Here is a 27,995-nt window from a genome sequence, read left to right on the forward strand (position 1 = left end):
TCTTCTCTGAGGTGAGGTGATGCAAAGCCAGCCAGGATCGTGCGGTGTCTGTCGGGGCCTGCGTTGGCTTAAAACAGACTTTCAAAGTTTTATTACAATATTTTAAAAAAAGACCATCTCTTTTACTACTACTTATATATTCTCACTTTTCAGTATTAAAGAGCAGTCCCTTGAAACATAATCCTGATAACATTTTTCAGTGTATTGCTCTTTCCACTAATAAATTATTTTACTTTTACCTGCATGTGTACAAGGGAGAAGGGAAAGCACAATTTTCTTCTTTTTTTTTCCTTTAGACGGGAGATCTGGACAGATTGACAAGACTGAGAAATGCTGAATTAAACACAGCAATGTTGCTGGCTTGGGTTGACACAACCTATTTTGCTGAAGACACCCTGGCATCCCTTGTAAGTGTTGTCCCAAACCTGTAAGCCCTCCAGACTCCCAACAGAGTCGGTGGAGGAGCAAAGAGAAAGATTAAACACCAAAGAAATCTGCACTGATATAAAAAATAAATTGGAGAGTATTGGCTGTCCCAGCTCCTTCTGTCATGGGTGTATTATGTTTGTCTCGGGCATGAATGTGCATTTGGGACAAACTGTGTTCATAGCCTTGCTGTTTTTTTCATGATATCTCAAGGACACTTAATATAGAAAGCCAGAAATATTTCCAGAACTTTTTTTTTTCCTTACCTATTCTAAGAAAAAATTCTTCTCTTTCAGCATTTCTAACACAGAGGTAAAATGTGACCGAAAGTGGTGTGATGCTCAGTTTGAATAAAAAAGAAAGGAAGAGAAACTTCAGATCATAAAATTCAGCTCCCAGAACGTAGTACCCATACTTGGTAAAATGTAATTGCTGTTGATTAGGAAAGAAAGACGCCTACACCCTTGACAAGGCTGGGGAGAGATGCCCAGCGATGACAGCATTCAAGCTGGGTTTAGGAGAAAGTTCAGGATCAGCTTCTACACTGGCTTCCTGTGAACTCCGGCAGCTCACTACCCCACCATTTCACAGCACGTTTTCTGTCGGAGCTGGTCCTCACCTCACCTCTGTATGTGCCCCAGTGTGCTACATCACTCTAAAGGTGCATAACCCCTCAGAGAGGTACCTAAACCTCCTCCTGCCTGCCAAACCTCCTGTCTCAGCCTTCCTTTCCTGGGTGCATGCACCTCTTCCTCCTTGTAGCTCCATGTGTGCAGCTATCTGCCTTTGGTGGAGTTTTGACCATTTCAAACATCAGGGGAGAAATCAAGCTAGCGCTTTTCCAAACTATCCATTCACCTCAGCTGAGTAAACAGACTAAGGCAGACAGTTTATTCTCCACCTGACAAGCTGGGGAGATGGTTGAAATTATTTTCTCTTGCAGAATGGATCTGCTGGAGAGCCCTCGCAGCGCGCTGGGCTGCCCGAATTGGCTCCCTGGGGCAAGGGAAGATGTCTCTGCAAAATGCTACAGTTTTTGCATGGCACGCTTTGGCGCTGAAAATAGACTTGCCAGCTCCAGAGCTTAACCACAGTGTCCCACGCTGAACTTGTTTAGGTCTATGGGTTTGCTGGGTTTTTGTTCCTGTTTCCAGGAAAAAGGCTGTGGGAACATAGTACAGCAAATAGCATGTTAACATATTTCTCCTCCCACGGAAACACAATTCACATGTACTTCTGTCTCTTTGGAGAGTGATAGTTGAGTGTAAACCAGAATCCATCTCTGCTTCCACATCAGAGGACCTGAATATGATGCACCTCTGGAAAAGCACTCTGTAAGATTTCCTGAGAGGTAGCAAATCAGTGGAAAAGGTAGGTGAAAAGAGGGGATTATCAGCCAACAAATCTGCAGATTTCCTTGGGACGGCTAGTATAAATAAAGATTGTGAACTAGGATTTAAATAGGTGATTCTCACCTCAGTTTTATCTCTATATTCCAAACATCAGATGAAAAATATGTGGCCTGATTGTTAAGCTGTAATAGAGGCATTGCAAACAATTTATTTAGCAAAGGAGGGAGAAAAATTAGTTATTATACTGAAGCACTAATGGAAATTTTAAGTATTAATAAATAAATACTGAATATCAAAGTTGGTTAGTGTTTGATAAGTAAACAATCCTACAATCAGAGTAATACAAAGCAAAGTAATTTATTTACTACTAAAGTTACCATTAAAAGTCTTTTGAGATTGCATGAACAAATTCAGATGTTTCATTTCTGGTTTAGATTGCAGACCTGAAAGAAATTGCAGCTGTGGCAAATTTAAAATGGATATACTGAGTAGGAATGAAGGTAGATGTACACAGCCAAGTGCAATGCTACATTGTTTAATTAAACAAACATCTGGTTTCAGGTTATGTGAATTATTATTAATAATTCTTTGTAGTCTGCTGCTGCTCTTAGGTCTCCCAACCCGTGGTGTCTGTCCCGCTACGCCGACATCTGCTGCGCTGCGAGTCAAGCAATGGTTTGCACAGGTGAGAATTTTCCAGGTTTTATTTTGCATCCAGCTTCTTTCAAATGCTTGGCCTGCACGTGAATATAATGGGAGGGTCACAAAATATTAGGCTCTTCATTCACACCATTGGTGTTTAAATCCAACATCATGTCTCTGAAACTCCCGGGCAACCACTGCCTATTTCAGAAAATGCCCAACATTCAGAAGTACGTTCAGGAGCAAAGCTCCCTCGATTTCACAAACACGAGCAAGAGCGGTGGCTTTCAGAGGAAGCTGTTACAATATGAATGGAATAATAAAATATTCCCTGAGCCAAAGGAAGAGAGAGAATGACTTGGCACCCCACCGAGGTGATGCAGCATTGCCAAAGTGGTTTCTTCAGACTACTGTAATGACATTGTCTGGCTGTCTCTCAGACCCCCTTTTAACAATTTATTTAACCCTTTGACCAATTTCAACCAAACTCTGTGGGAAAGCAGAGCTCTTCAAGAAATGAAAGTTACTACAAGTTTAGTGTGGACAGGGGCAAGGAAGACTGAAACATTTGCCCTTTGCAAGGGAAATGACGCTGTGTGAGCGTGGCAGCTGGGCAGTCAGCATATGCAAACCGGGCAGCTGGGCAGGACAGACGTAGCATGGAGGCAGAGCAAATACTGCTGCTTGCCTGACTCCTGCTCTGGAGATGTGGGGAGAGATGAGGGTGGTGTGTAGGGAAACAGAGAGCATTGCAATTCAGCTGTACTAAGGAGCACATATAGAGATGAGCTGGAGTTACTGTGGTCAGAGTGGGCATGGAAAAGGGCAAGACTCACTAGGAAACCCAGATTCCTTTGTTGTGCTGCTCAGCGGACGAATTGCTTAATGCAATAGTTGGATTTTCAGTGCACAGGTAACAAGCCAGATGTTTTATGGCCATGGTCATTGACTTTACCGGTAGATCTGGAGCACACCCTCAGTAGACTGGAGAACAGTCCCTGAGTTTTGGGCAGCCCCTCGTCACATTTGACCTGTCTGGGGTGACGGTAAATTGGAAAAGGTGGTAAAAGATGTTTCAAGACACTTTACCAAGCTGAGGACTGCAGTGCTTTGAGAAAGGGCATTAGTGCGCAGTGCAAACTTTGGCTCTTTTTTGAGGCTGTATTCATTATTGTGCTACAAGCAAACTTGGCAAGCAAGGGTTTGGAGCGCCTGCCTTGGCAGCTGGCAGCCCACACCCAGGGTAAGCACACAGCCCCTTTACAATAGTTTTGCCACAGAAACAAAACCTGGAAAAGCAAAGAGCGCTCTGCTGCCAGGGAAGGGGACTGCTGAGGAACTGCCCGTGGGGAACCCAGGATGGCCCGAATCTACATCCCACCATGAGGTACCACAGGGATCCAGACGCAATGACATCTTGCAGCCTATAGCATCGGGACGAAATGCAGACTGGCTGTTTCTCTGGATGTTGGATGAGAGGGTGAAGTCCAGGGAGCATTTAGTCCTCTTTGGAAGGGTAGGAAGACAAGATCCCCTGTTTGCCCTTTCTCTGGTGCCTACCCCAGACTTGAGGTTGTCTTCAGCTCTGGCAGCTGTGCTCGCCTGGGCTGGGTGGGAGGCGCAGGTAGCTGGCTCTCCTGCAGCAGGCTCTGCCAGCCTCCTGATTTCTGGCTCTCGGGGATATATGCTTCCTGCGGGAGGCATGTACAGAGCTGTTGGGAGCAGAAGCAGTGCAGGCAGCCTGAATCGCATTCCTCCAATCCTGTTTCTCAGCAGGGCTCTTATTGCAGGGCTGTATTTCCCCTTGATTGATTACCTCTACTGTTGTGGGGCTGACATCTTACACAGGAGTCCTGCTTGGTTCCTTATCATGGGAGCATGAGGAATGATCATTCCCCAGCGACACCCGTCGATAACAGTGAATAATAGCCGGGAAGGGAGGCAGACGATAGTAGGAACATGCTCAACAGAGGTGCTGTTATTCTTGGGACAGGAGGCTTCTGCAGAGCAGGAGGAGAGCTTGGGGGGTAAACGGGGGGGTCCTGTCATTGCTGATGCTCTCTAGGGCTCAGCAGCTGGAGCGAAACATTGGCTAGGGATGGTCAAAGCTGGGAAGGAAGAAAAGTGAGGAGGGAAAGGCATGAAGTGAAAGGAGCTAAGAGCCACGCTGGAGAGCATACAGACAGCCTGGTGTCCTCTGGTGCGCAAGGGATGAAGGAAACAGCCTGTGATTGACTATGTGGACCATCTGGGTGATCATCTTCTGGATTTCATCCGTCCTGGTAGGTGCTCAGAGCTATTTATTCCCAATTGCATGGAATCACGTTGTCTGAGTAAGTGTACCTCTATTCCATGAAGTCGTGGTGTCTTTGTTTAAAAAGTCTGTGTAGAAGCTGGGATTTTTTTATTTTATTCTTGCTTCTGCTGCTTCCTGCACTAACTGACAGTGGCCAGATGGCTAGATGCTGGACGCCTCATTTTCCCCACCAATATAAAGACAGTGGCATGCCTCAGGTTCCCCATCTATATAAAGGCAGCAGTGTTACTAACCTGCTTTGGTAAACACAACAGGTTCTGTGATGAAGGAGAAAAGATTTGATGCCATTTAGAGAAGCTTTGCTGATTTACACCAGAAAGCAATCCCCTAAGGAGGAATGCCCACCACTACCAAAGCCTCCCTTGACTCAGCCTGAAGGAATGCAAAGCAATGTTTGACCTGCAAAGTTTGGTTTCTTTCTTTTAGCTTTGTCACTTTACTGGGAATTTATGTGGCAGATTGTCACTGCTGAGCTCCGGGCACTCAGACCGGTTGGGAAGGACAGCTGAACCTGGGCTGTGATCTCCAGGTGCTGCTCAGCTTATTCATATTTTGAAAGCATATAAAGCCAAGACTGAAATATGTCCAGTCTGGGTGTGAGAAGTTGTGAAAGGATCAAACTCTTGGCAAATGTAAAAAATCACTGTTTCATTGCAACTAATGGAAAAATCAATCTATTTGTCCCAGCAGGGGATTTGGTTCAAACTCTGAGAAAACCCAAGCTCTGCCTACACATTTTAATTTTAATGCTCAGCAAGTTTGCAGATGACACCAAGTTGGGTGGGAGTGTTGATCTGCTCGAGGGTAGGAAGGCTCTGCAGAGGGACCTGGACAGGCTGGATTGATGGGCTGAGGCCAACTGTATGAGGTTCAACAAGGCCAAGTGCCGGGTCCTGCACTTTGGCCACAACAACCCCATGCAGCGCTACAGGCTTGGGGAAGAGTGGCTGGAAAGCTGCCTGTCGGAAAAGGACCTGGGGGTGCTGGTCGACAGCCGGCTGAACATGAGCCGGCAGTGTGCCCAGGCGGCCAAGGCGGCCAATGGCATCCTGGCCTGTATCAGAAATAGCGTGGCCAGCAGGAGTAGGGACGTGATCGTGCCCCTGTACTCGGCACTGGTGAGGCCGCACCTCGAATACTGTGTTCAGTTTTGGGCCCCTCACTACAAGAAGGACGTCGAGGTGCTGGAGCGTGTCCAGAGAAGGGCAACGAAGCTGGTGAGGGGTCTGGAGAACAAGTCTTATGAGGAGCGGCTGAGGGAACTGGGGTTGTTTAGCCTGGAGAAAAGGAGGCTGAGGGGAGACCTCATCGCTCTCTACAACTACCTGAAAGGAGGTTGTAGCGAGGTGGGTGTCTGTCTCTTCTCCCAAGTAACAAGCGATAGGATGAGAGGAAATGGCCTCAAGTTGCGCCAGGAGAGGTTTAGACTGGATATTAGGAAAAATTTCTTCACCAAAAGGGTTGTCAAGCATTGGAACAGGCTGCCCAGGGAAGTGGTGGAGTCCCCATCCCTGGAGGTATTTGAAAGATGTGTAGACGTGGTGCTTAGGGACATGGTTTAGTGGTGGACTTGGCAGTGCTAGGATAATGGTTGGACTCAATGATCTTAAGGTAGGTTGGTCTTTTCCAACCTACACGATTCTATGATTCTATGATTCAGAGTGAATGTAATCTACAAACATTTTTGCCTTTTGATTGTCTTCTGCAATAAAAATAGTGACTGTGATGGTTTTCTTGTAATTTTGTTTTCTTATTCTTAGGTATTACCTAAAGGACTCTGTAAATAGATGTTGCTCAGGGTGCCACTAAGAGCATCTCCTTCCACTTGTTCTCTTTCTAATCCTTCAAAATACCTATTTTGATTTTGCCAGGTATCTTTTGTTCTCCTTTAAATCCTCTCATTAAACTAAACCCACTTACTTTCAAATTAAATGGCTGTGAATTCTGTGGCTGCAAATATTATTTATATTAAATAGAGTTTAGATCCATTCATTTCACAGGTTAAAAACTGTAGTTGGCTGTTGCTATCCAGTATCACAAACTGCCTGTTCTGGACATCTAGTTATCACAGCTATTTCTGTTTGGAATGGTTTTGGTACCTTATATTTTCTTTAAACAAAATATGAGGATGTCTTGCCCCCTCATCAAAATCTGACAGCCTGTGAGCTGGGAGCTGTTTCAGTGAACTGTTTAGGAAGAGATGAAGAAACCACATGTAGAGGAGCCCATTTTCCTCCTTGATTTCAAGGCGCGGAGGCAGGCTGTTTGCTCCCAGTTGTGGATGGTAAACATGAGAGAGACTGAGCACAGCCGGTAGCGGAGCGGGGTTATCTGGCCGTGGCACGGGAAACGGGATTTTGCATTGCTCAGCAAACAGCTGTGCCGGACCTGCGACAGCCCCGTTCATGCCCAGCCTGCCCCATCAGATGCCAGCGTTGGCAAAGACTGACCAAAGGACAGCGTTTGTGGAAAACAAGGTCTTTAAAACAGCACCTGGAGGCTCTCTGCTTTCTCTGGGTTTAAAATCTGGTTACTCGCATGTCTATTACCAGACAGCAGTATCTGATCGGAAGAGTAGGGTGGGCATCACTTGGTAGGGTAAAACAGTAATTGTAAGGCACTAACTACACTATATTCCTGCTTGAGCAACACATTTATGTAAGAAAATAATGCTCTATCGGATCATCAGGGTGGTCTTCACAGCTGAATGTGCTGAAAGCATGCGGCCTCATTCTAGCCATAAAGAAATAACGTAGTCTTTAAATCTCTTTCTAGAACAAAAGCTTTCTTAGGACCTACATTTCTTAAAAGGAAATGGTGCCCACAAGATGTATAGCTTTTTTTAAGGTGAATGATTTTCCTGTTTCTGAGATCATTACTAATGTGATTGCTAGCATTTATTTTTACGTATGTGCAGTATCATCTTGAACGACCCGCATGCAGACCAGACCGGTTCTGTTGGCTGCTTCAAATGCTCAGCAATAATATTGGTTTTTAATGCATTTTAAAGGTAACTTTTGGACAGAGATACTACAGCAGAAGTATGTTGTAGGTCTTAACTGTCACATTTGTACTTGTGACCTCTGAAAATGTACTAAATTGCTTTACTATTGGTAATCAAATAGATAACAATAGAGAGTGGTAAATAATGCACGTTTAAAAAATCTGTCAATATTTAGAAATTACCAAATTCAGCCTTCAGCTAACAACTGAAACTACTAAATGCAATTACATTTCTTTAGACATGTTACTCCAGTCAGACATTTCTATTTTTTTCAAAGATTAAATGGATTTTAAAAATCTATTTTTTTGAAATATTACATGGATTAAAAATGCATTTAAATCCTGGCATCAGAGGATAGTTTATTTCATCTGAATTCTTCGCATGTGTGATTCCAGAAAATTCATTACATTATGCAAACGCAAATGGTTTTTAGTTTATTTATTTCATGATGCACTAAGACAGGGGAGAAAGATGCTGAAGTTAAACGCAACAGACCAATTAGATGAGGCATGATACACTGCTGAAGAGATCAAACTTTGTTCAGAAATACAATACCCAGAATACTTCCAGCCGAAATGAGTGGGAATATAGTCATTGATGTCTGTTGAGCTAAAATTTAATTGTAGAAAAGTAATATTTCTCATTATAAGGTTTTCAGTGATCATTCTCTCTCCTAAATCTAATCTGAAAGTGACCAGCAATGCTACCAGATTGATTAGGTTGAGTAATAATATGATGCTGCTGGGTTAACTTCTCCTGCACAAAGTACATAAAAAAATTCTATCTGATACTTTTCAAATACTACATCCTGATGACTTGCTTTTCATCTTTTAAGTATGTGTGTGTATATACATATGCATATATATATGTACATATAAGTTCCATAGTGGGAATTTATAAAGATTTTTGGTTTTGTTCATGAGGGAGGAATTACCTAATTTGTTGTAATGGGAACCCGCTTATATTCAGTATTTTTATTGTCAAAAATAATAGAAACTGGTAAATAATAGAAATGGTAAAAGTACTTTTTTACTGCAAGACATAACAACTGGGACCTTGTCCTGCAAATCATTTTGCAATGATTTTTAATACATGCCATTTTAATGGTCCGTTGCTGTTTTGTACATTCATTTTGGTCCAGCTATATAAAACATAAACTGTTCATTTTGGTCCAGCTACATATAACATAAACTGCACATTTAATTGCTACATCAGGATTGAGTTAAGACTAACACTGCTGTGTGAGACAGAAGCATGGGGCAAGACGGGAAGGTGAGAAAATGACCTTAGGACAAATTACCGTCTAGGTTCTCGCAAAAATCTGAGTGAGATTCTGCTTTCAGATTGGCTCCTGCAGCTTCCTGATCAGTAGCAGTGAAACAGGCTTGGGTGGTCTGCAACCAATGGACATATTTGGATCACTTGTGCCCAGGAAAATGACCTGCGAGGTCTATGGTTTAACACTGCCAGGGGCGAGTAATTAATTCTCTGTTGCTCTAGGGAAGTCCAGCGGTGCCCTGGATGTTTCTGCAGTCTTTTGGAAGAACATCCTGCTCATGTACTTAGTTTAGCAGAATAACACATTCATTTTTCTCAATAATGGTAATGTCAGCAAAAGGGAGAAGGCAGAAACTCAGCCTGTGCTTGCTTGCTACTACTGTAGAAAAGCAGACTTAATTAGGAAAATTGACTGTATTTCAAGGACATTAACTGTATTTAAAGGAAATATTGCCCACAATCAGTTGATAGGGTTGCATGGGGAATGTGAGCATAAGAAAGGTAAATCCTGTCACGGGGATGTAAGTTTTAAGAGGAAAAGTGATTCCACTGCTTTTAAAATTTGCAGATCAGAGCTGTCCCGCCTGTCTGCGACCTCCTGAGTGTCCTGAAAAAGGAGGAAGAAAACTGTGCTGAGACTCTCTCGCTGGAGGCGAAGAACAGAACACCCGAAAATGATCCACTCCTGAGCTCAGGTAAAGGCTGAATGAATGTGCACAATAAAAACTGCTCTCAAGTGAGCTGGGTGGCCTCAAAATCAGGTACCCCCACATTCCTTCCCATAGGAGGCATGCACCTTGTATGCATCTCTCATTTAGGAGCAGAAAACCAGGTAAGATCTGTTATAAGGCTCCAAGAGTGGGATTTTGACCTTACTGTGACAGCAAGAGTCATAGGAGCCTTCTAACTCAGCTGCTCAACTGCAGTCCTCACAACTAGGGAGCACATCAGCAACAAAATCTTGCAAATTGCAGAGGATTTGGAATTCTTCTCATCTTGGACAAGGATATTTTTATAAAGTCAGCCCAGTAAGTGCAAATTTACTTAACTATATTTGCCTTCAAAATCAATGAATACCAGCAGACAACATTTAAATCATGTGGCCTGAAGGTCCTCATTGCTTCCTTCTTGCTCTAACTTTCTGTCACATAACAGAGCTCTGGCATTTCAGAGAGGATTTATCATCATATAAAGGAGTTTTTTGGCCTGGGAAGGTCTTGTGGTACTGAGTCCTCATCATGTAGACAGCTTTCTTTTCACAGCTGAGCAAGTGCTTTCATGTGCAAGGGGTCTCAGAGAGAGAACTGCAAGCAGTTATTGAAGTTTGCCTATGAACTGAGTGTTAGCTCCCCCAGGCAGCAGCTGGGTCAGCATCTCAGAGAATACATTGGGTGGAGGCAACAGGTGTGACTATTTTTTGTGCGTGACCTGCCATCGCCACTAAGGATGGATTTGTGTCATTCGCAGCATCTCGCAGACTGAACTGTTTCTGGGTGACTTTTGTGGACCATGTCACGGCAAGGTCCTCACCAGTGTGGAAAGTGAAGGAGCTCCTGTGAGATGTGCTGTGTGCAGGGTGTCCTGGCCGGAGATAAGCTACCGTGTGGAGCAAGAGTTGAGGCTTTTTCTTAGTTTCAAAGCCTTCCTCTCTAGCAGAGAGCGTTGGAGACACAGAACCGTTTCACTATGACCTGGCCCAAAGGCAGGACTCAGAGGGAAGATCTATTGCCTAGTTTCTTAAGATGCCTAGCATTTTTCTCTGTCTTTGTTTTATCCCTGTGAGCCTTGCAGACTGATGGGTGAGAGCACAGCTTCAGGGCATTATGCCCATGTAGCAGTGATGGGGTACCTCATGGCAGGTTGCCAGATACTCCAGAATACAGATCTGTCTCATTACATATAAGAAGTTTGATGATATGAATAAATCAGTATTGTTTGTTTCCTTCGTATTGTTTGTTTCCTTCCCTGGTGCCCTTCACCGAAGAGGAGGGTGGTTTGACAACCTATCTATTTTTCTGCTTTGATCCTGTGACATGGCTCTAATGCTGAGCTCTGCATTTCCTCTGCACCAGAGCTCCGAAGATGCAAACAAGTTAAACTTCACAGGACCGTGCAGGTGTGGACCAGCACTAGCATTAGCAGGCAGTACTGTTTTACAGATGGTCTCGTTTTATCTCAGTCAAATAGTAGCTCCTCAGCAGAAACTTAATCCAGTTCTAAGTTGGATCCAAATCTTAAAAATTCCCCTGAAGCCTTTTGTTACTGGAAATTTTTAAACAGGGTAATTCTACCCTCTGTGCCCCTCTCCCCAAATCTACAGAGAGAGAAGTTAAAAATACAGGATTGTGTTAAGTCTTCAAGAAAGCATTTCCAATGGCTGTCAAAATTGCTCTTTTAACACTACAAGTCAGATCAAACAAGGCATAGTGCCGTAGGCTCAGGGATACCCACGTAGCAGAAAGCTTTAAGATGAAAGTGGCTAGAGTGACTAAGCCCCTTTCTGTCTCTGTAACTCTGCAAACACACCATCTCCTGGCAGTGAGACCCCAGAAGAATAAACAGGGATAAGATGCACTTCTTTCCACAAGTAATGGTTACTGAAGAGAGAGCCCAGGGATTTCCTTCTGCTGGTCTTTACTTCAGGGTAAAGGGTTTGTTACCTTGGTAAATTATGGAGTAATGCTTTTATTCTGGGAAATAATGCATCTGAAAATATCTCCAGCCTTTGATTATCTGCATGTCTGAGGTCCGTGTGCAGAAAATCCCATACAGGGACTTCAGCTTGAAGAAGAGAGAAATAAAGCTCTGGGGATTCAGTGCATGTCCTTGGTGGGTCATGCAGGGAGAGAGAAAGGCAGCTTTGCAGGGTGTAGACCACCTTCCATACCCCATCCTTCCTGCACCTACCCCAGAAGCTTTGACTGGTGCAGGCGGGAAGAAGGGCAAAGCAGGGGACAAGCTTCCATGGTGCTGTCTCTGCTGCGGTGCTCACATCTCTGTGAAAATGGCACAAACACACAGGATTAGTTGCGGGTGAATCAGGCACAAAGTACCTGAGCAGTAAGTGTTTCTTATCCTCCTGCAGTGTAAGGAAAAAGGGACTCTGCCCTTGTGATACCATTAGCTTGGAGGAGAGAGAAGTGTTACATTAGTGTAACCCAAGTCATGGTTATGCTCTTTTTTGTGCATGAGTGAAGATGGGATAATTCGCTCAGGTGCCGGGAGCAGGTGAGGGAAGCTGCTGGAGGTCTGAGACCTCTTGGTCATGGTGACACCATGTATTGCTGCTAGCGAAATGCTCTATTTGCTACTTGAGGGAGGTCCCAAAGAGCACAGGGACATCAGGGAGGTGCTGCTGTGCTCTGCCTCCACCCAGGAGGCTCTTTAGCTAGGTGGGGGTGGGTGGCACCGTCTTTGTTCCATGAGGAATGGCAAGAAGCCCACCTGCAGGAGGAATGGCTCGGCTGTTTTTTGTTTTCTCCTCCTGGGAAGAGACCATCCCAACACCATAATTTTGCCAGGTTTTTCTGTGCACTGAGTCTGATTTGGGGACTTTATGCCAGTGGTGTTGGCATGAAGGTTCGATAACCCAACAGCACGACTAGGCATAAATATCACCCAAGGTGATGTTTCATTTGCCGTTAAACTATTGCTTTGAAGTAAATGGTTACCAAGTCCTATAAACATTGGCACAGCAAGGACACCAGAGCTGAGGTGCCCTGGCTGTGAAAAGCTCTGTATTTCCAGGCACTAGGACTGTTGTGCAGGAGGAAATAAATAAATTTATAGAAATGTAAATATTTTTGTCAGGCTAATGGAGGCTGGCCTTATAAAGCATGAATTGTTTGAAGAGAGCACTCAGCACTTCCTCCCCTCTGCTTTCAGTGAGCATACAGGGCATTCTGCACATGCCAGGACCCGCCAGGCGTAGGGTGGTCCTGGCATGCTCCAGTGGCCTCTTTTTTCCCTGTCATGTTACAAAACCCACAGAGAAGGCTTTGCTAAAACCAATGATAGTGAGCAGAGGCAACAGGGAACCAGCCTGAATTATTTCAGCCTATGTCTGGAGAAGAGCAAAATAAGGGCCCCTCACTACAAGAAGGACGTCGAGGTGCTGGAGCGTGTCCAGAGAAGGGCAACGAAGCTGGTGAGGGGTCTGGAGAACAAGTCTTATGAGGAGCGGTTGAGGGAACTGGGGTTGTTTAGCCTGGAGAAGAGGAGGCTGAGGGGAGACCTCATCGCTCTCTACAACTACCTGAAAGGAGGTTGTAGCGAGGTGGGTGTCGGTCTCTTCTCCCAAGTAACAAGCAATAGGACAAGAGGAAATGGCCTCAAGTTGTGCCAGGGGAGGTTTAGATTGGACATGAGGAAAAATTTCTTTACCGAAAGAGTGGTTAAACATTGGAACAGGCTGCCCAGGGACGTGGTGGAGTCCCCATCCCTGGAGGTATTTAAAAGACGAGTAGATGAGGCGCTTAGGGACATGGTTTAGTGGGCATGGTGGTGTTGGGTCGACGGTTGGACTCGATGATCTTAGAGGTCTTTTCCAACCTCAATGATTCTAAGAAAGACCAGGATTGCAGTTTCTCTGTAGCACAAGGGGCATCAACTGTAGGTCTTCTCTACTAACACTCTGCACCACAGGCCAAAATTCATCCATGCCAGCTTCTAGCACCTAAGCAAGATGTCTAAGTTGAGATCACTGTCATGCTGTGCTCCATTGACCATCAGCTCCCTGATGCACCTCTACCAGCCCTGCCAGAAGGCAACACAGCCAAGCTGAGGGCGCAGCTGGAAAAGCCTCCCTCACACTGTAGGAGGGGACCACGACAAGCCCAACCTTAAAATAAGCAGCCCCTGCACCTAACTGAGGGAAATGGGGTGAATCTGGGCGTTGTTGGTCAGTCCCTGCAGGTGATGGAGGCCTCACGTGGCAGAAGGTGCAGGGAGGGCAACTGAGCCATGGGTTCATGCCTGCAGAGGCCCGGCGGGACTCCAGGTTCAATAGCTGCTCTGAGATGGGCCCTCCAACAGGCAGGTCACACTGTCAGAGGCCTGGTCTTGGAAAGTACAGTAGTACAGGCAGATTGTGCCAGCCTACTGGTGTGAACCCACATTTTGCCTTGGCCTGTAAATGTGATGATCTTCCCTTTACAGTCCCAGGGACTGGCAGAGCTTGGCGAAGTTTTGCTTTCCTGCAGCACAAAAGCCATTGAGACCTGCAGCCAAGCCCAGCAAGTGGTCCATTGGTGTTATTCACTCCAGCACAGTCTTGGCATAATGAAAGAGATGAAGAAGCGGAGAAGTATTTATGGTGGTACAAGGACGACATTGATACTGTTCCTCTCTGCCCTTTCCCCAGTATCGTTCTAAAGCTGTTTAAACTCCTAGTAAAGTTGTATCTTTTTCTGTTTACAAAAGGATTATGTAAGGAAAACATCAGGGTGGCTCAAAGTGGGAGCTTTAGAAAGACTGAAAAGTGAGCTAAAAAATTCAAATCTGGTTTCCTTCATCTTTCCAGGGCCATTCAATAGTTACCAGAAGACAGATGGGTAGCCAAGGGCCTGATGCAAAGTTCACAATGGCCCAAGTTACTCTTTGTCTGGCTAGTAGAGACCAGTGGAGTCAAGGACCAGAACAGGATGGGCCTGGAGCTTGCTGGGGCTGGTTTGAAGCAAGCAGGACCTGTTCTGTCCTATCCAGGTCTCAACAGGTCTCAGCAGGACTTGCTCTGTCTCATCCAGCTTGCTTTTCAGAGTACTGAGCATCTTTGTTCCCGTAGGTGCCTTGGTTCTTGGGAGATACTGCATGGTGTTTCGCTGCTTGGAGATGTTTCTTAGTGTTGTGTTGTTGGGAGGAATTTCATGGTGTTTCGCCACTGGGAGATGCTGCATGGTGTTTCGTTGTTGCCCCCCCAGGCAGATGTGCTGGAATGTGGGATAACATGAGCTGCTGGCCTTCGTCCGCTGTGGGACAGACTGTCAACGCTCACTGCCCTGAATTCTTCCAGATGCTGACTGGAAAAAAAGGTAACACTAAAAATATGCTTTTCTTGCCCAGGTGTTTTTTATTGTTATTTTATTTTTAAGTGTGTTATTTACAAAGATGCCACTGTCAGGTCTGAGCTTGAAGTGAAATTGTGTCCCTTCTTCTTTTAAAGACTGATGATCACTTAGCGGCTCCATTTCCAACACTAAGCTCAACGTGGGAAAGCCTGGAAGTAAAGTAGCAAGATGTTTTAAGTGTTTATTTTTCTTAGCCAGGTGGAGAAAAGGGCAGGAAGTAAACGCTATCCTGAAAAGCAGGTTTTTAGCATTGTTTCTTAAAGGAAAGAGTTTTCTCCACTCAGGCTCTGTGTTTATTTATTTTTGTCTTTCCCCTTCTAATAACTCTTAAAGCCAGTGGCTGATCTCAGCTGAGCTTGATGGGGACAAAACTTCACACAGCATTATGTTCATACAAGTTTTGGCACAACAGCCAGCCAGGTAGGGGGAAAAGATCCTTTTTTTGCCTCTGTCAGGAGGAAATCTGCACTGGGGGTTCATCCGTTGGTTGTGACAGGCTCCACACAAGTGGCACAAATCCATGGGAACTCAGGTTTCATGGCTCACCAAACAACTTACTCAAAAAGAGATGAGCTCAAGCAACATTTGTTGTCCTTTCTCTGGGATTTCTACAAGAGAAATGAAATGAAATTTATTGCCAGTATACTACAGTAATCATAAGCCATTAAGTAGGAGTTTCTGCCTGCTTTCTGTTCAGTTCTACTCTTCAGCAATGCCCAAGAAATGTTCTTACATTTCTCTTTAGCAAGTTAATGATTCAAATCGAAAGAGGGTTTTTCATTCTTCGGTTACAGGGCATGGGCTAATGAGGTCCAGTACTTACAGAAAAGCAGACAGATTCATTTTATGGAGGGAGGAATGGGAGACAAAATATTAGATTGTCTAATAAAGATTAAATAAGTCAGAGGAGAAGCACTTAGTGCTCTTTAAATAAAATCAGACATGAGCCATTCAGATTAAAAAAAATACTGTGCTACTTTCTGTACACACAAACAGTAGCTGCCCACTGAATCCTATAATCTGGTTTAAAGACAGAGGATAAACTACACAAAGACACAGACCGCTGAGGAAATAATCCGTCCGACATGCACTCACAAATATTTAGCATAGTGATACCGGTCCTTAAACGTATTAAATAAAATCCCTGCTGGTACAGCCACTAGAGGGAACCACTCCCTGCCTTTGGCCCTCGGACCGGAGAGGAAAACAGGAATTTGTACGTCCAAAGGTCATAATTACATCTCAAATGCGCACTGCATTATCTTGGAGATAGTCTAACAGCTTTAAACTTTAGTTGTGCTCCTTATCGAGAAGCTGAGACCTGAACCATTTCTGATAAACAATAATCAGAGTGATGGTGTTCGAAACAGAAACCCAAGACATGGTCCATTTGCATTTGCATCTTATTTCGGTCTCTGCATCTGGCATTTTGGGTCAAAGTCAGCAATAGTTTCTTCTCATTCTCATAGCCACATTCTTCTCTGATTTTAACTGCGGTTGGCTTGTGACTCATTCGTTTAATTACTGCTACAGTTGTTGCTCTGTTTGAAGCAATTTTGCAAAAGAAAAACAAAGATCTGTTTGCTTGAAAAAAAAGCAGAAGTTTTCTCTCCTCGCCACTTACAAAGCAGATGGGCAGCCACAAATGCCAAAGATCCATACATTAAGGGACACAGATAGCTCTGAGCTCTGACCAAAGCCTCGTCTCTGTGCTGTTGAGCTTTGTGCTGACATCTAGACTTGGATTTGCAGCCCAGATTGTCTGGCCCCTTCCCCCATAACGGGCCAAAGAGACAAAATAATCTGGAACCAAGGAACGTAACTGAAGTTCACATCCAGACCTGCACATTGTGTCTCAGGCAAGAAATGAGGAAAGATGTAACGACTGTGGGCATTCAGAGGCAGAGCAGAAGGCCACATCAAATGGCCCCAGTTCCACAGCCATCCCTTTAGCCAGTGTTCCCCCTTGCCTAGGCAACTCCAAAAGCCTCCAAGGCACCAGTAAACACCAAGCACCAGTCCTTAGACAGACTGCAGACCCTGAGTCTGCTCTGAGCTGGACGTGCTGCAGTTTCCCCAGCGTGTGTGTCATAAGCAAGTAGCATTGTTAAAATTGTGCTCACGTCCATCAATATAGTATGCCCTGCATAATCTCCCATGCTTTGCATATAACACAATCGCATGCACACACCAACACAGAACTTCACCTCTTCTTGTCTGATCAACTTTGACATCCTCAGGCAAAAAACAGTTACAGGCATGTTTACAAGCACAACACTCTACTCAGAGTTAAGTACATGTGTCAATAATGGAAGCTGAAGTAGAGAATTTGCCACCATACCACTCCCTTGCTGGGTGTGAAGGCAGGTTGGGGAGAACTGTTTGGGAGAGCTGTTTCTCTTCTGTTGTTGCTGCACTGCAGCAGGGTATAGAAAACCTGGCTTAAAAAGCAAGCCTGGCCTTTCCAAAGATGCTAAGCTGAAACAAGATGTTCATAAAAGCATCAGAATAATAGTCTGATACTGACACACCCAGAGCTCTTCCCACTTGGAGATCTCAGCATGTTTGCTGTGCCTTGCAGTTTTACAGAGGTGAGTTCAAATCCAGTGCAGACATGCTGTCAGGTCACCAGAATTAGCCCAGAGGTAGCAGAAGCCCTGACGCTGTCCTGACGGTCCCAGCAGGGCTCCAAAGAGCATAAATCAGTGCCAAACACTGCTGCATATGCATCTCCCTCTGTTCCCTCAACACTGCGGGGATGTTTTGCAGGAACTGGATGCCCTAGAGTCCCTATAGCTAGATGTGTGGGCAAAAATAGACTTTTACGGTGCCTTCTGGCAAGGCTTCTACTAAGAAGGGCTGCTGATTTCAGGCCCTCTCTAAGTCCTTGCTAGTATTGCCATTACTGCAGCAAAGCCAGGATTTCACTCCATGTTTCTAAAGTGTGGCAGACATCTGTCCTACCTGACAGATTAATGTGATTAGGACAGCAGGCAGTGGTTTTACTTCTTTGTAAAAGTTTCTTTTCTCTTCAGCACATAACCTAGATGCCTGCTAGGGTCATTTTCTTCCAATGAGATTGTAAGGTGTGTAGGGCAGGTCTTCCCACTTCCACTTTAGTGCCAAACATGAATATGGACGTGTTCAAACATGTCCTATTCAACCATTTGCAACTTGCTGGGGATCCATCTCACTCAGCTTTAGGAGTCTAAAAGTCAGGCGGCCCAGCAGAAGTGGGTCAGACAAACTGCCCTCTGCAGATGTCTGTCTGAAAATGAGATGAATTCTGCAAATGCTTCTTTTTCTCCACTGACTAGAAAGACAGCCATGAGGGACACAGTTGGACTCAAGCATTTAGCTTTCAGAAGGCTAACCTGAGTGAGGGGAATCCCATCCTAGCCTTTAATTTGCAAGTAAGCAAGGAAATCAACAGTGTAAGAATGCCCAGACCTGGCTGTGGGGACAAAACTTTTAGCTTTCATTTGAATCTCACCAAAAATCTGTGACCATCTAAAGTTTTGTGTTCTCTTCAGACCATGACAAACCACAGTAAGGGGGTGGGAGCATTCAGGGAAGTATCAGGTTTGCATGGAGTATGAATCTGTGATTGAACAAGTCATGTGTTTGCTGATCTTGGAATACTGGCCAAGAAACACCAGATGTACCGAACAGTATTATTTATGTTGCAATTAATAAAAACACATCCATCATAGTCATCCCTGAGTGGGCAAACAATATTATGACCCACACAAGTACACTGGGCAAGTATCAACATAATTAGCTCGGCTGTATTTCACCTCCAGCTATGCAGAGTGCACTGCCTGGGGGAAAATATTCTCTTTGCTCTTGGAGCAATCCTACACGTTGGTGACTGACCCCCAAGGAGAACAAAGATACAATTGGAAGTGATCACACCTGGTTTTGTCTTTTTTTGTTGTTACCACACAGGTTTTGTCTACCGAAACTGTACAAGCGAGGGTTGGTCAGACCCATATCCGAGACCTGATATTGCTTGTGGCTACAATGTCAATGACACGACAAACGAGGCAAGAGTGAGTCTGAGTGCCTGGGACCACAGATCTGCTGCTTTGGGGCCCTGGGGGAGGAACATGTTAAGGAGAGACTGAATGATGTGATTTAACTCAGGTGGGGTTATTGTTACAGGTGTTTTTCAGCATAAATGCTTCCTCCAAATGATCAGAATGGGTTGCTTGGGGTAAAACTTCAGTAGCTGATTTTACAAGAAAATGTATTTGTTAAATAGGAGACACCTTTCTCTTGCTATGGGCTGATTTCTACCAGACAGTCAAAGTTAAAGATGTGAATATATGTTCCCCTGCAGCGTTCCTATTTCATGACTCTGAAGACTATGTACACCATTGGATACTGCACCTCCCTCGTGACACTGACGATAGCCTTAGCAGTCCTGGTCTCTTTTAGGTGAGGAGAAGCATCTCTGGTTTGCGTTTGGCCAGGACTTCTGGTCGTCTCAGCTGACACAGATCCTTCTGGTGGCTTTCAGGGCAAGTTAAAAATGGAAGTATTTCTGAAAACCTTCACAGAAATCAGTGACAAAAATGATCTCTGAGTCTTGTCTCCCAGAAAATGTATGGGCTGCTCCTCATGTTGTGCTCTCCTGGCCTTTCCAAAATGTAGCTGGACGTATTTTGCAGACTGGCGTTTGCACCACCTCCCTGCTGAGGTCTTCCCATGACTTCAGTGTCCCTCGGGCAGAGTGTCTTTCCCCCTGCTGTTCTTTTTCCCGCTTGAGACTGTGGCTAAAACTTTGCTCTAAGTGCTGCTGCACTGACTTCTGGGAAGGTATTTCAGGCTTACAGCAGCAATCTGACAGTCAGCTTATCTTCATGCATCCTTATAACCTGGAATTTGTACTTTGCTGCTTATTCAGTGAAATGAATTTCCCTTACGGTAAGTGTCAGGATGGCACCTCTGGGCAGAAGGAACCCCAACTACTTTGCAAACTCATCTTCAAGCTGCACGGCCTCTGGACCCAGATTATGTGGAGATTTAATACAGAAAACATTGCAGGCACAAGCGCACTGTGCAGGCAAACCAAATAAATCCACCCAGGTGTGGATAAACACCTTGGGTTCATGTTACTCCAGAAAGGAGGAAGGGAGGCTAGACCAAGCATATTGGCGTGAAATCGCAATGCTTCTGGCAACGTTCAGCTTGTTTTAGTACCTGAGTGGAGCAGATGTGACTTTAGCTTTTTAAAGTTCTCTCTAGGATATCCCTCTTGGGAAATGCATTAGTCTTCCTTTCACAGACAGAAAAACAGTGTTCCTAATTTGTCAGTTTAGCATTAATAAGGATTGAAACCTGCTGTTTACAGCCACAAGCTACCCGCATGTTGTGGTTTAACCCGGCAGGCAGCTAAACACTACACAGCTGTTGGCTAGGAATGTAACTTCACCGGATCTCTCTCTCTTCTTGTAACAGAAAACTTCACTGTACAAGGAACTACATCCACATGCATCTCTTCACATCGTTCATTTTGCGAGCCTCATCCAACTTCATCAAGGATGCTGTTTTGTTTTCCTCTGAAGACACAAATTACTGCGGGGCATACACGGTAACCCTCTGCCTTCCAGCTTGCTCCACGCCTCAGTTTCCCAGCAAGATCCCAGCAGTAGTTAGTGTGCAGAGAAGGAAGTCTGTCTCAGCTTTCCATTCAGCATGAGGGGTTATGGGAGAGGAAAGGTATGCCCTGTCCCTTCTCTATCGCTCAGTCCTGCGTGTTGGTTGTTCCTGGCTGAGATTTCCCTGTTTGGGGGATTCTGCATGGGTGACGGTTATATGAGGACACAAAAGCAGCCCGGGCTGGAGCATACACACAGAAACCCAGGTACAGTTCCTCCCAGCTATTGATGCCCTTACAAGTACTGGAGCAGAGGGCATCCAGGTCAGTCTGAAGTAGGTACCTGCATTCATCATCTTGATTGTGTTGACTAGATGTCTACAGAAGGCACCAGGAGTTCAGCACATTGACCCAGAAATGCCTAAACATGGGTGACTCAGGGTGTGAACACAGGATACTCTACCAGGGTGGAGATTCTTACATGGATTTTAGATCCTGGCAGATGGGGCTGGCAGGAAAAGTACGAGAACACATTAAATATTGCTGACTTATACTACAGTGTGAGACCTGATACCTGATAGTAAGATATGGGCTTGCACCCAGAGAGCCTGGAAAAGGAACCTCCCACATTTTGAATTGTTTTTTCCTTTTTCTTTTTATTGGCAGCAAAATATCTTGAAAACTGGGGGGGGAGGGGAGCACTGGAGACAATGTTTAATGCTTTAAACCAAAAGATAAGAATTAAGGAGGGAAACAAACAAACAAAAAGGCTTTTTTTTTGTTTTACCCCCCCAGTTTTGCTGGACTTTTGTTGCTGAACAAGAACATTTTGAGCAAATTTTAACTTGTCTTTATTGACCCTTTTTCTTAGGAAAAAAAAGACTGACATACATTCACGTGCTGCTCTAAGGTGATATTAGTGCTACTGATACTAATAAGGTAGTATTAGTGAAAGTCCTCTAAGTGAGACAGTAACCCAAAACCATGTGTCCATGACACATTTGGTTCTTGCTAGTGACGCAGTTGATTAATGCATTTACGAGTGCCAGTCCTGCTTTCTTGTCATGTGAACGCCTGTCTCAAGGCCACCTGTTTAGTCCCCTAATTGCTGTAAAATATCTATTTGCCAAGATTTATTTACAGCGCTCTCTCTCTCTCTGTTAGAAGGTAGATACAAACCCAGGCAGAAGCTTTCTGCTAATTATCCTCTCTTTCCTCAGGCTGGGTGTAAGCTCACCATGGTCTTCTTTCAGTATTGCATCATGTCTAACTACAGCTGGCTCCTTGTGGAGGGACTGTACCTCCACACTCTCCTGGTTATTTCTTTCTTCTCGGAAAGGAAGTTCCTCTGGCAGTTCATCGCCCTCGGATGGGGTACTGGTTCTCCTTTCAGTAAGAATAACTGTGGGTTTGTTTTGCCTTTGGGATGGACTTGTGGAGCAGTAACTAGCTTTTCCACTTGCAGGTGCCCCAACTGTGTTTGTGGCCGCATGGGCAACTGCTAGGCAACTCCATGAAAATGTTGGGTAAGTTGCATGTAGGGGGGAAGGTGGCATGCCGGGGGGAGCATGCAGCCCCCGCGCAGGCTGCTCCACGGGGTCCTGCTCATTCCTAACCGCTGGCAGCCAAGCAAACCAACCACCACCCTGCTGTGGTGCGAACCTGGATCCTAGCATAGGCAGGAGTAGAGGTCCAGCTGAGCAACCTAAGAAAGAGCCTCCAATTTCATTTGAGCATTTTCAAGGGTAGGAGGTAGCCTTCAAGTATGAATTCAGCCCATGATGTTTTCGGCATCCATGTTTGACTTTCTGATCAGTGAAACTTTGTTCCTTTCTCTTCTCCCTTACAAAATTTTGAACAGTGGTTGTACTTTAAGGGCGGGATGTACTTTTGTCCTGTGCAGGTGGATAGTTTTCTGTCAGAAATGTTGTGCAGCTAAGTGAGAACAGGAAATTAATTTTGTAGAATAAGGGAATAGGGGCCTATCTGAAGTACAAAACAGACTAAACGCCTTTGAAAAGACACCAGTGTTTTGATAACTGACTGCACCTTCTCTTCTATTTTTACAGGTGTTGGGACATTAACACTAATGCCAATACCTGGTGGATCATTAGAGGCCCTGTAGTTTTGTCTATTTTTGTAAGTCTTTTCTGGGACAAGCAGATTCAAACTGTATTTTCAAATATTGTGAAGTCAGAGATCATCTACTCAACATGCTTTAGAAGTGTGTTAATGAACTGATCTTAGACATGTGCCTGAACTGGTGTGACACATGAATTACTGCTTAAGCAACTTCTGCTCAGCAGGATTTAGTCAGTAACTAATGCCCCGAAGCTAAGTTCACAAGCAAAGCTAGAGTGTCCTTCCAAGAAGCAAGAGCCTGAAGAAGATCAGGTTTCCACATCCTGTTGATTTCATATGAACTTGGCTGGCTTGTGGAAGCTTGTTTTGGACTGTTTCAAGGAAGGCTCCAGAGGAGAAACGAAGTGGCTGTACAGTTCAGTACAATCGCCTTTGTGTCTCCCGGTCAATGCCCCTCTCAGCAAAGCCAAAAACAACTTGCCTTACATGACCATTAGCTTTTGTTTTCAGCAATGAAAGCAGCTCACAGGCTGCACGCACCACGTGTTAGTGGACTGCAATTATACTATTATGGTATTGTTCACTGAAATAAAGCATAGGCATTGAAACTCAGTGTGAACCTGCCCAGTACAAGGCAGTAGCAATGTAAAGTACAGTTTGGTGGAAATAATACTCAACACCTATGGTTTGAGCATTTGCTGGTGCTCACCTTCAGAGCCTTAGGTACCAAGGGGGTGGAGCTGCTTCTTGGAGATAGTTGTTCTGCCCAACTGAGATGTTCTGGGGCAGACCGCTCTGCAATGATCAATCTGAAACCCTAGTACAGAAACACTCAAGCTGCTACTTACTCTCAAGTAACCTGCTGATGCTCCAAGCGAGAACCCAAGAGTTGGTTGAGGTTTTTGTGTTGCCAGTAGGAGCCATTATGTTTGCAAAGCACAAACTGCAACACTTGCATGCTCTCTTGGAAACCCAAGCAGCAGAGATGGTGGGTTAAAGTTCTGCTCCCATTTACCACTGAGCAATCCTTCACCCCCACAAGACAAGCAGAAGACCACACAAGTGATTCATGATCAACTTAATGAGGCCACAGCATTTATTTTTCTGAATTAATCAACCCTTATGCTCCAGGAGCCACTCGGCAATATTTAAATGCCAACAAGGCCCAAGCATTCTGCAAGGCGAAAAGCACAATCTTAATTTATCTTTTGAGGGCCACCCGCTATCTCCTTCAAGTTTCCTCAAAATCCTGATCACATCTAGCTTAGCCACTTAAGGCTGGAGCCGCCTGGATGACCCTGGCTCTTTACCTAAAAGAGTCTTTTCTCAAGCCAATAGCCACAGACAAACAAACAGCCAGTCCTTCAGAATTCAGGTCTAATCTCTTTATCCTCACAGCGCACAGTCCTTAGCAGTTCAAAGGGCAGAAAATCAACACCGATAAACTCCTTTGTGCTCCTAGGCTAACATTCATTGCTGTGCTGCCCACGGGCAATCCCTCCCAGCAGGAATCCCGCCGTCCTCCCTTCCCCAGTAGTTTTTCATCAGCAAAAAGTCCTGCTCAGCCTACACCGCTCTTGCCTGGCCTGGTGGGTTAAAAACCCCAGAGTCCTCAGACCTGAACCTCCTTTTCCCCCGAACACCCCCAAAATATTTCAGTCTTTCCTCACCCCTAGCTTCTCCCAGCTCTGCTCCTTTCCTCATCCCTCCCCAGCTCCCCAAACTTCCAGCCCTCTCCGGACACCCTCAGCAGCTCAGACCCGCAGCCACAGTTGCTCCCTCTTCATCCAAAAATTTCAGGAACCCAGGGACACCCTGGGTCTGTCCCATCTAAAGTAGACCCGCTTCTCTTGGGGAAACCCACCACCTCAGAGCGCTGCTCTGACACCCGCAGGCACGTACAAGCCACCAGGAAGAGAATGCATCGCTGCGATGGTGTTTCCAGGCGTAGGGAAGGGTTAAGGGCCTGCCACGGTGCAGGGTGTTGCAAAAGGGCTGCTGGTGTGGGTCGGCGGGCAGTGCCGGGGGCACTTCGGAGGAGCGCAGGGCGCTGCCGAAGCCCTGATGCAAAGGGCAGATAAAGCCCAGGTCGCTCCCTGATGCCGTGAGAGCGAGGCGCTCGGGCTGGCTCTGCCTCCCGGGTGACTCCCGCTCTTTGCCTGAGGGTCAAATGAGCAGAAACAGCTATTGCTTCACCCTCCCCCAAACCGAGCAGCAGATCAGCATTTTTATCTGATACCCACCCTTGGAGAGGGGGAAAATGCAAAAGGAAGAACTTCAGTGTCGACTCTCTCCTATCCCCACTTTTAACCATTTTGCCTCCATCATCCCAAACCACACTGTGTCTTTTGGCAGGGAACAAACGGCATTTGCAGTCCCAGTTAGCAAGCGGTAGCTCTGGTGCTGTCCCTCTGCTGGCATCCAAAGCGGGGCCAGACTGCGCAGAGGCTGTCTGAACCCCACAGCCAGAAGGGATCCTACCGGTGCAGCTGGTCTCCCTGCCCTTTGGTGATTTGTCTGGATAATAAGCCCTGATCGTCCCCATAACTAAAGCTGCAGCAAACCGGCGGGGAAAGCAACCGGCACCGGAGCCCACAGTGGCTGGGCAGGCTGGAGGGGCAGGGGCAGGGACTGGAATGGGGACAGGGATGTGGGCAGGCCAGCCCCAGCCCCTCTATTCTGCCTGCTCAGCCAAAACACCCCAAACTGGCTCTGCTGGTACCTGGCAGTTACGTAAGTGGTTATTGGGCATTTGGTTTTGTTGTTTGGGGTTTTTTTCACGTCCTTCCTTTTGTTTTTTTCAGATTAATTTCATTCTTTTTGTCAAAATTTTAAGAATCTTGATGAGGAAGCTCAGCTCACCTGAAGGACAGAGCAGTGATTTCAACCAATACAAGTATGTTCCTTACATCGCGACTTTATGCCACATGAGCCCATCCGAGCTCCTCTGGCTCCTTCTACACCAGCTTTCCCCTCTGTTTTCGTTCTCAGGAGACTTGCAAAGTCAACACTTCTCCTCATCCCTCTCTTTGGGGTCCACTACATCATCTTCGCTTTTTTCCCCGAAGATGCAAGCAGCGGCACAATGGAAATTCAGCTGTTTTTCGAATTGGCTCTTGGATCATTCCAGGTAATATTTGACAAGCTATTATTTCTTTAAAATAAGAAAACGAGGTATAACATACAACTCTGCAACAGAGCAGAGTCCCAATGGCAAAACCAAGCTGTCTGATTTCCCTTGGGATGCCTCATCCCCATTCAAAAGCTGAAACTGCAGTTCTAATTCTGTGACCACGGTTCTTTTATCTTTTAGGGCTTTGTCGTGGCTGTACTTTATTGTTTTCTTAATGGTGAGGTGAGTTTTGTGTGTATAATATTCTTTTTTATTGCTCAAGCATGCCTCATTAATCAGTAGGATACATTCTCCAATGAATTACATGTTTTATCTGAGGCTTTTCTTCCCAGCTACCTAACGTCACCCATGAAATACCTCCTAGACCTGGCAAGCCTAAGTAATTGTATGCCAGATGCAAACTTCACCTCTCAACTATTGCAGCCCTTCTGTAAATCAGATAGCATTATTACTGTCTGGGAATGGAGGGTGGGAGTACCATCCCGCACACGGTCACATTGACAATCAACTGGTTCTGACGCATGGTGCTATTATCTGTCATCCCATGGCTGTTTTCTTTGCTTGATCCTTGGGAGGGAATTTATCAAAAGCTGTATCCAGTCCAGGTTTATTAGGACTCTCATAAGGTAAAGCTTGTGGAAGAGGGACCGTTTCCTTTGTAGTCGTATGATAACTCCCAGCCTTCTGGGCTAGAACTTGCACTCTGAAATGTTGCTGCTGGTAGAGGTGGGGGGAAATGTTATCCAAACCTGGGAAATCCTGAGGTTATTGGAAGAAAGCAAAAAAATACCAGTGCTTAAAGTTGGAAGAAAAGGTCACTTTGAAATGGAAGGGGTTTGAAATGCTTTGACTGGTGCTTTAACAGGGTTCAGAAAAAGCTGTTTTGAAAAGAAAATCTGCATTTTTTTACCTTAGAGTGCCAAAATGTCCCATTTTTAGAACTAAAATAAAAATCTTTGAAAAATCTAAACCAAACACTTATTAAGGACAGCTGGACTCTGTGAACAGTTTCACCAGCAATTAAACAGAAAAACAGGTTAACAGAAAATTGCGTAGCTGCAACAACAGTATCAGTAGAAGTGACAAGAAACAGGCCCTACCCTAACCCCTTAAATGGGGGGTTAAATAAATAAATCCAAACCTTGGCAAAGATAACCCGCTCTCCTTCTCCTGTTATACTGCTCTCCGCAATGCAGGGCTCCAAGATAAACTAGCTGAACTAAGTATTTTGTGACCTTTCTACCTAGGTTCAGCTGGAAGTTCAGAGAAAATGGAGGCAGTGGCATTTGAGCAAACACTTGCGTCAGCATGTCAGCACCTCAGCAAGTAACGGAGGAAGTGGCTTAACTCAAGAGATGCAGATAGTGAGGTCGAGCCCACCAGAGCACAGGAGAGCAACCCTCCAAAGATCAAGCGTGCTTTAACACTGTACACCTGGAGGATACCTCCATGCTCAGATACACATGGTTAAGTCCCATGGACCGTGCTAGGAGTCTTGTGTATGTATCCAAAAGTGGGACTTTGCTGTAGATCAATGGTTCTTGAAGCACATCTGTTCATCTATATCCTGTGTAGTACCAGAGTTATTTTCCAAGGTAAAATGGGCCAAAACATTATGCTCTTCCTTGGGTTTCTGGCCACAGTAATTTGTGTTTCTTTCCACGCCAATATTTTTCAGCTGCTATTTCTACCTTAAATGTGACCTTTCATTTTCCATGCGGCTCTCACAACATGTTCCAGGCTAAGCCAGGCTGGTGAGTTTTAGATGTTCTCTATTTCTTCTGCTGTTGAAGCTGGGAGGACATACCATTTTGTACGAGGAAGATTCCATGCCATCCTTTAACACAGCTCATGGATTCGAAACGAAAAATTAATTCATCCCTAAAATTTACCAAGATTCAAAGTCTTTCTGTTGTGGTGATGGATGATGGACACTGAGAACATAAAGCATGGCTGAGCTAATGCTTCCTATCCAGCTGCACATCCATTGCTCAGGTATGCTCCAGTGATGGTGGCAGGTTCAGAGACTTTTCTTCCTTTGCCTCTTGTAACAGTGGAGATCTCAGAAATAACAGTGGTCCAATTTGGATTTTT

The 27,995-nt window shown here is 45.2% G+C and overlaps 1 protein-coding gene across 1 annotated transcript; it reads left to right on the top strand.

Moving 5' to 3' along the window:
- The first annotated feature begins 4,474 nt into the window (after positions 1–4,474).
- SCTR (secretin receptor) lies at positions 4,475–27,397 on the top strand. The gene is given in 15 exon segments (XM_076343034.1): positions 4,475–4,546; positions 4,548–4,598; positions 4,601–4,702; positions 9,588–9,714; positions 14,938–15,048; positions 19,033–19,136; positions 19,427–19,524; positions 20,548–20,680; positions 21,907–22,060; positions 22,152–22,212; positions 22,756–22,825; positions 25,573–25,664; positions 25,760–25,898; positions 26,082–26,123; positions 27,149–27,397. Coding segments are annotated over 15 exon segments (1,533 nt in total). The 3' UTR covers positions 27,326–27,397.
- The last annotated feature ends 598 nt before the right edge of the window (positions 27,398–27,995 follow it).

Source organism: Aptenodytes patagonicus, chromosome 6 (assembly GCF_965638725.1).
Source record: "Aptenodytes patagonicus chromosome 6, bAptPat1.pri.cur, whole genome shotgun sequence".
NCBI classification, from domain to species: Eukaryota; Metazoa; Chordata; class Aves; order Sphenisciformes; family Spheniscidae; genus Aptenodytes; species Aptenodytes patagonicus.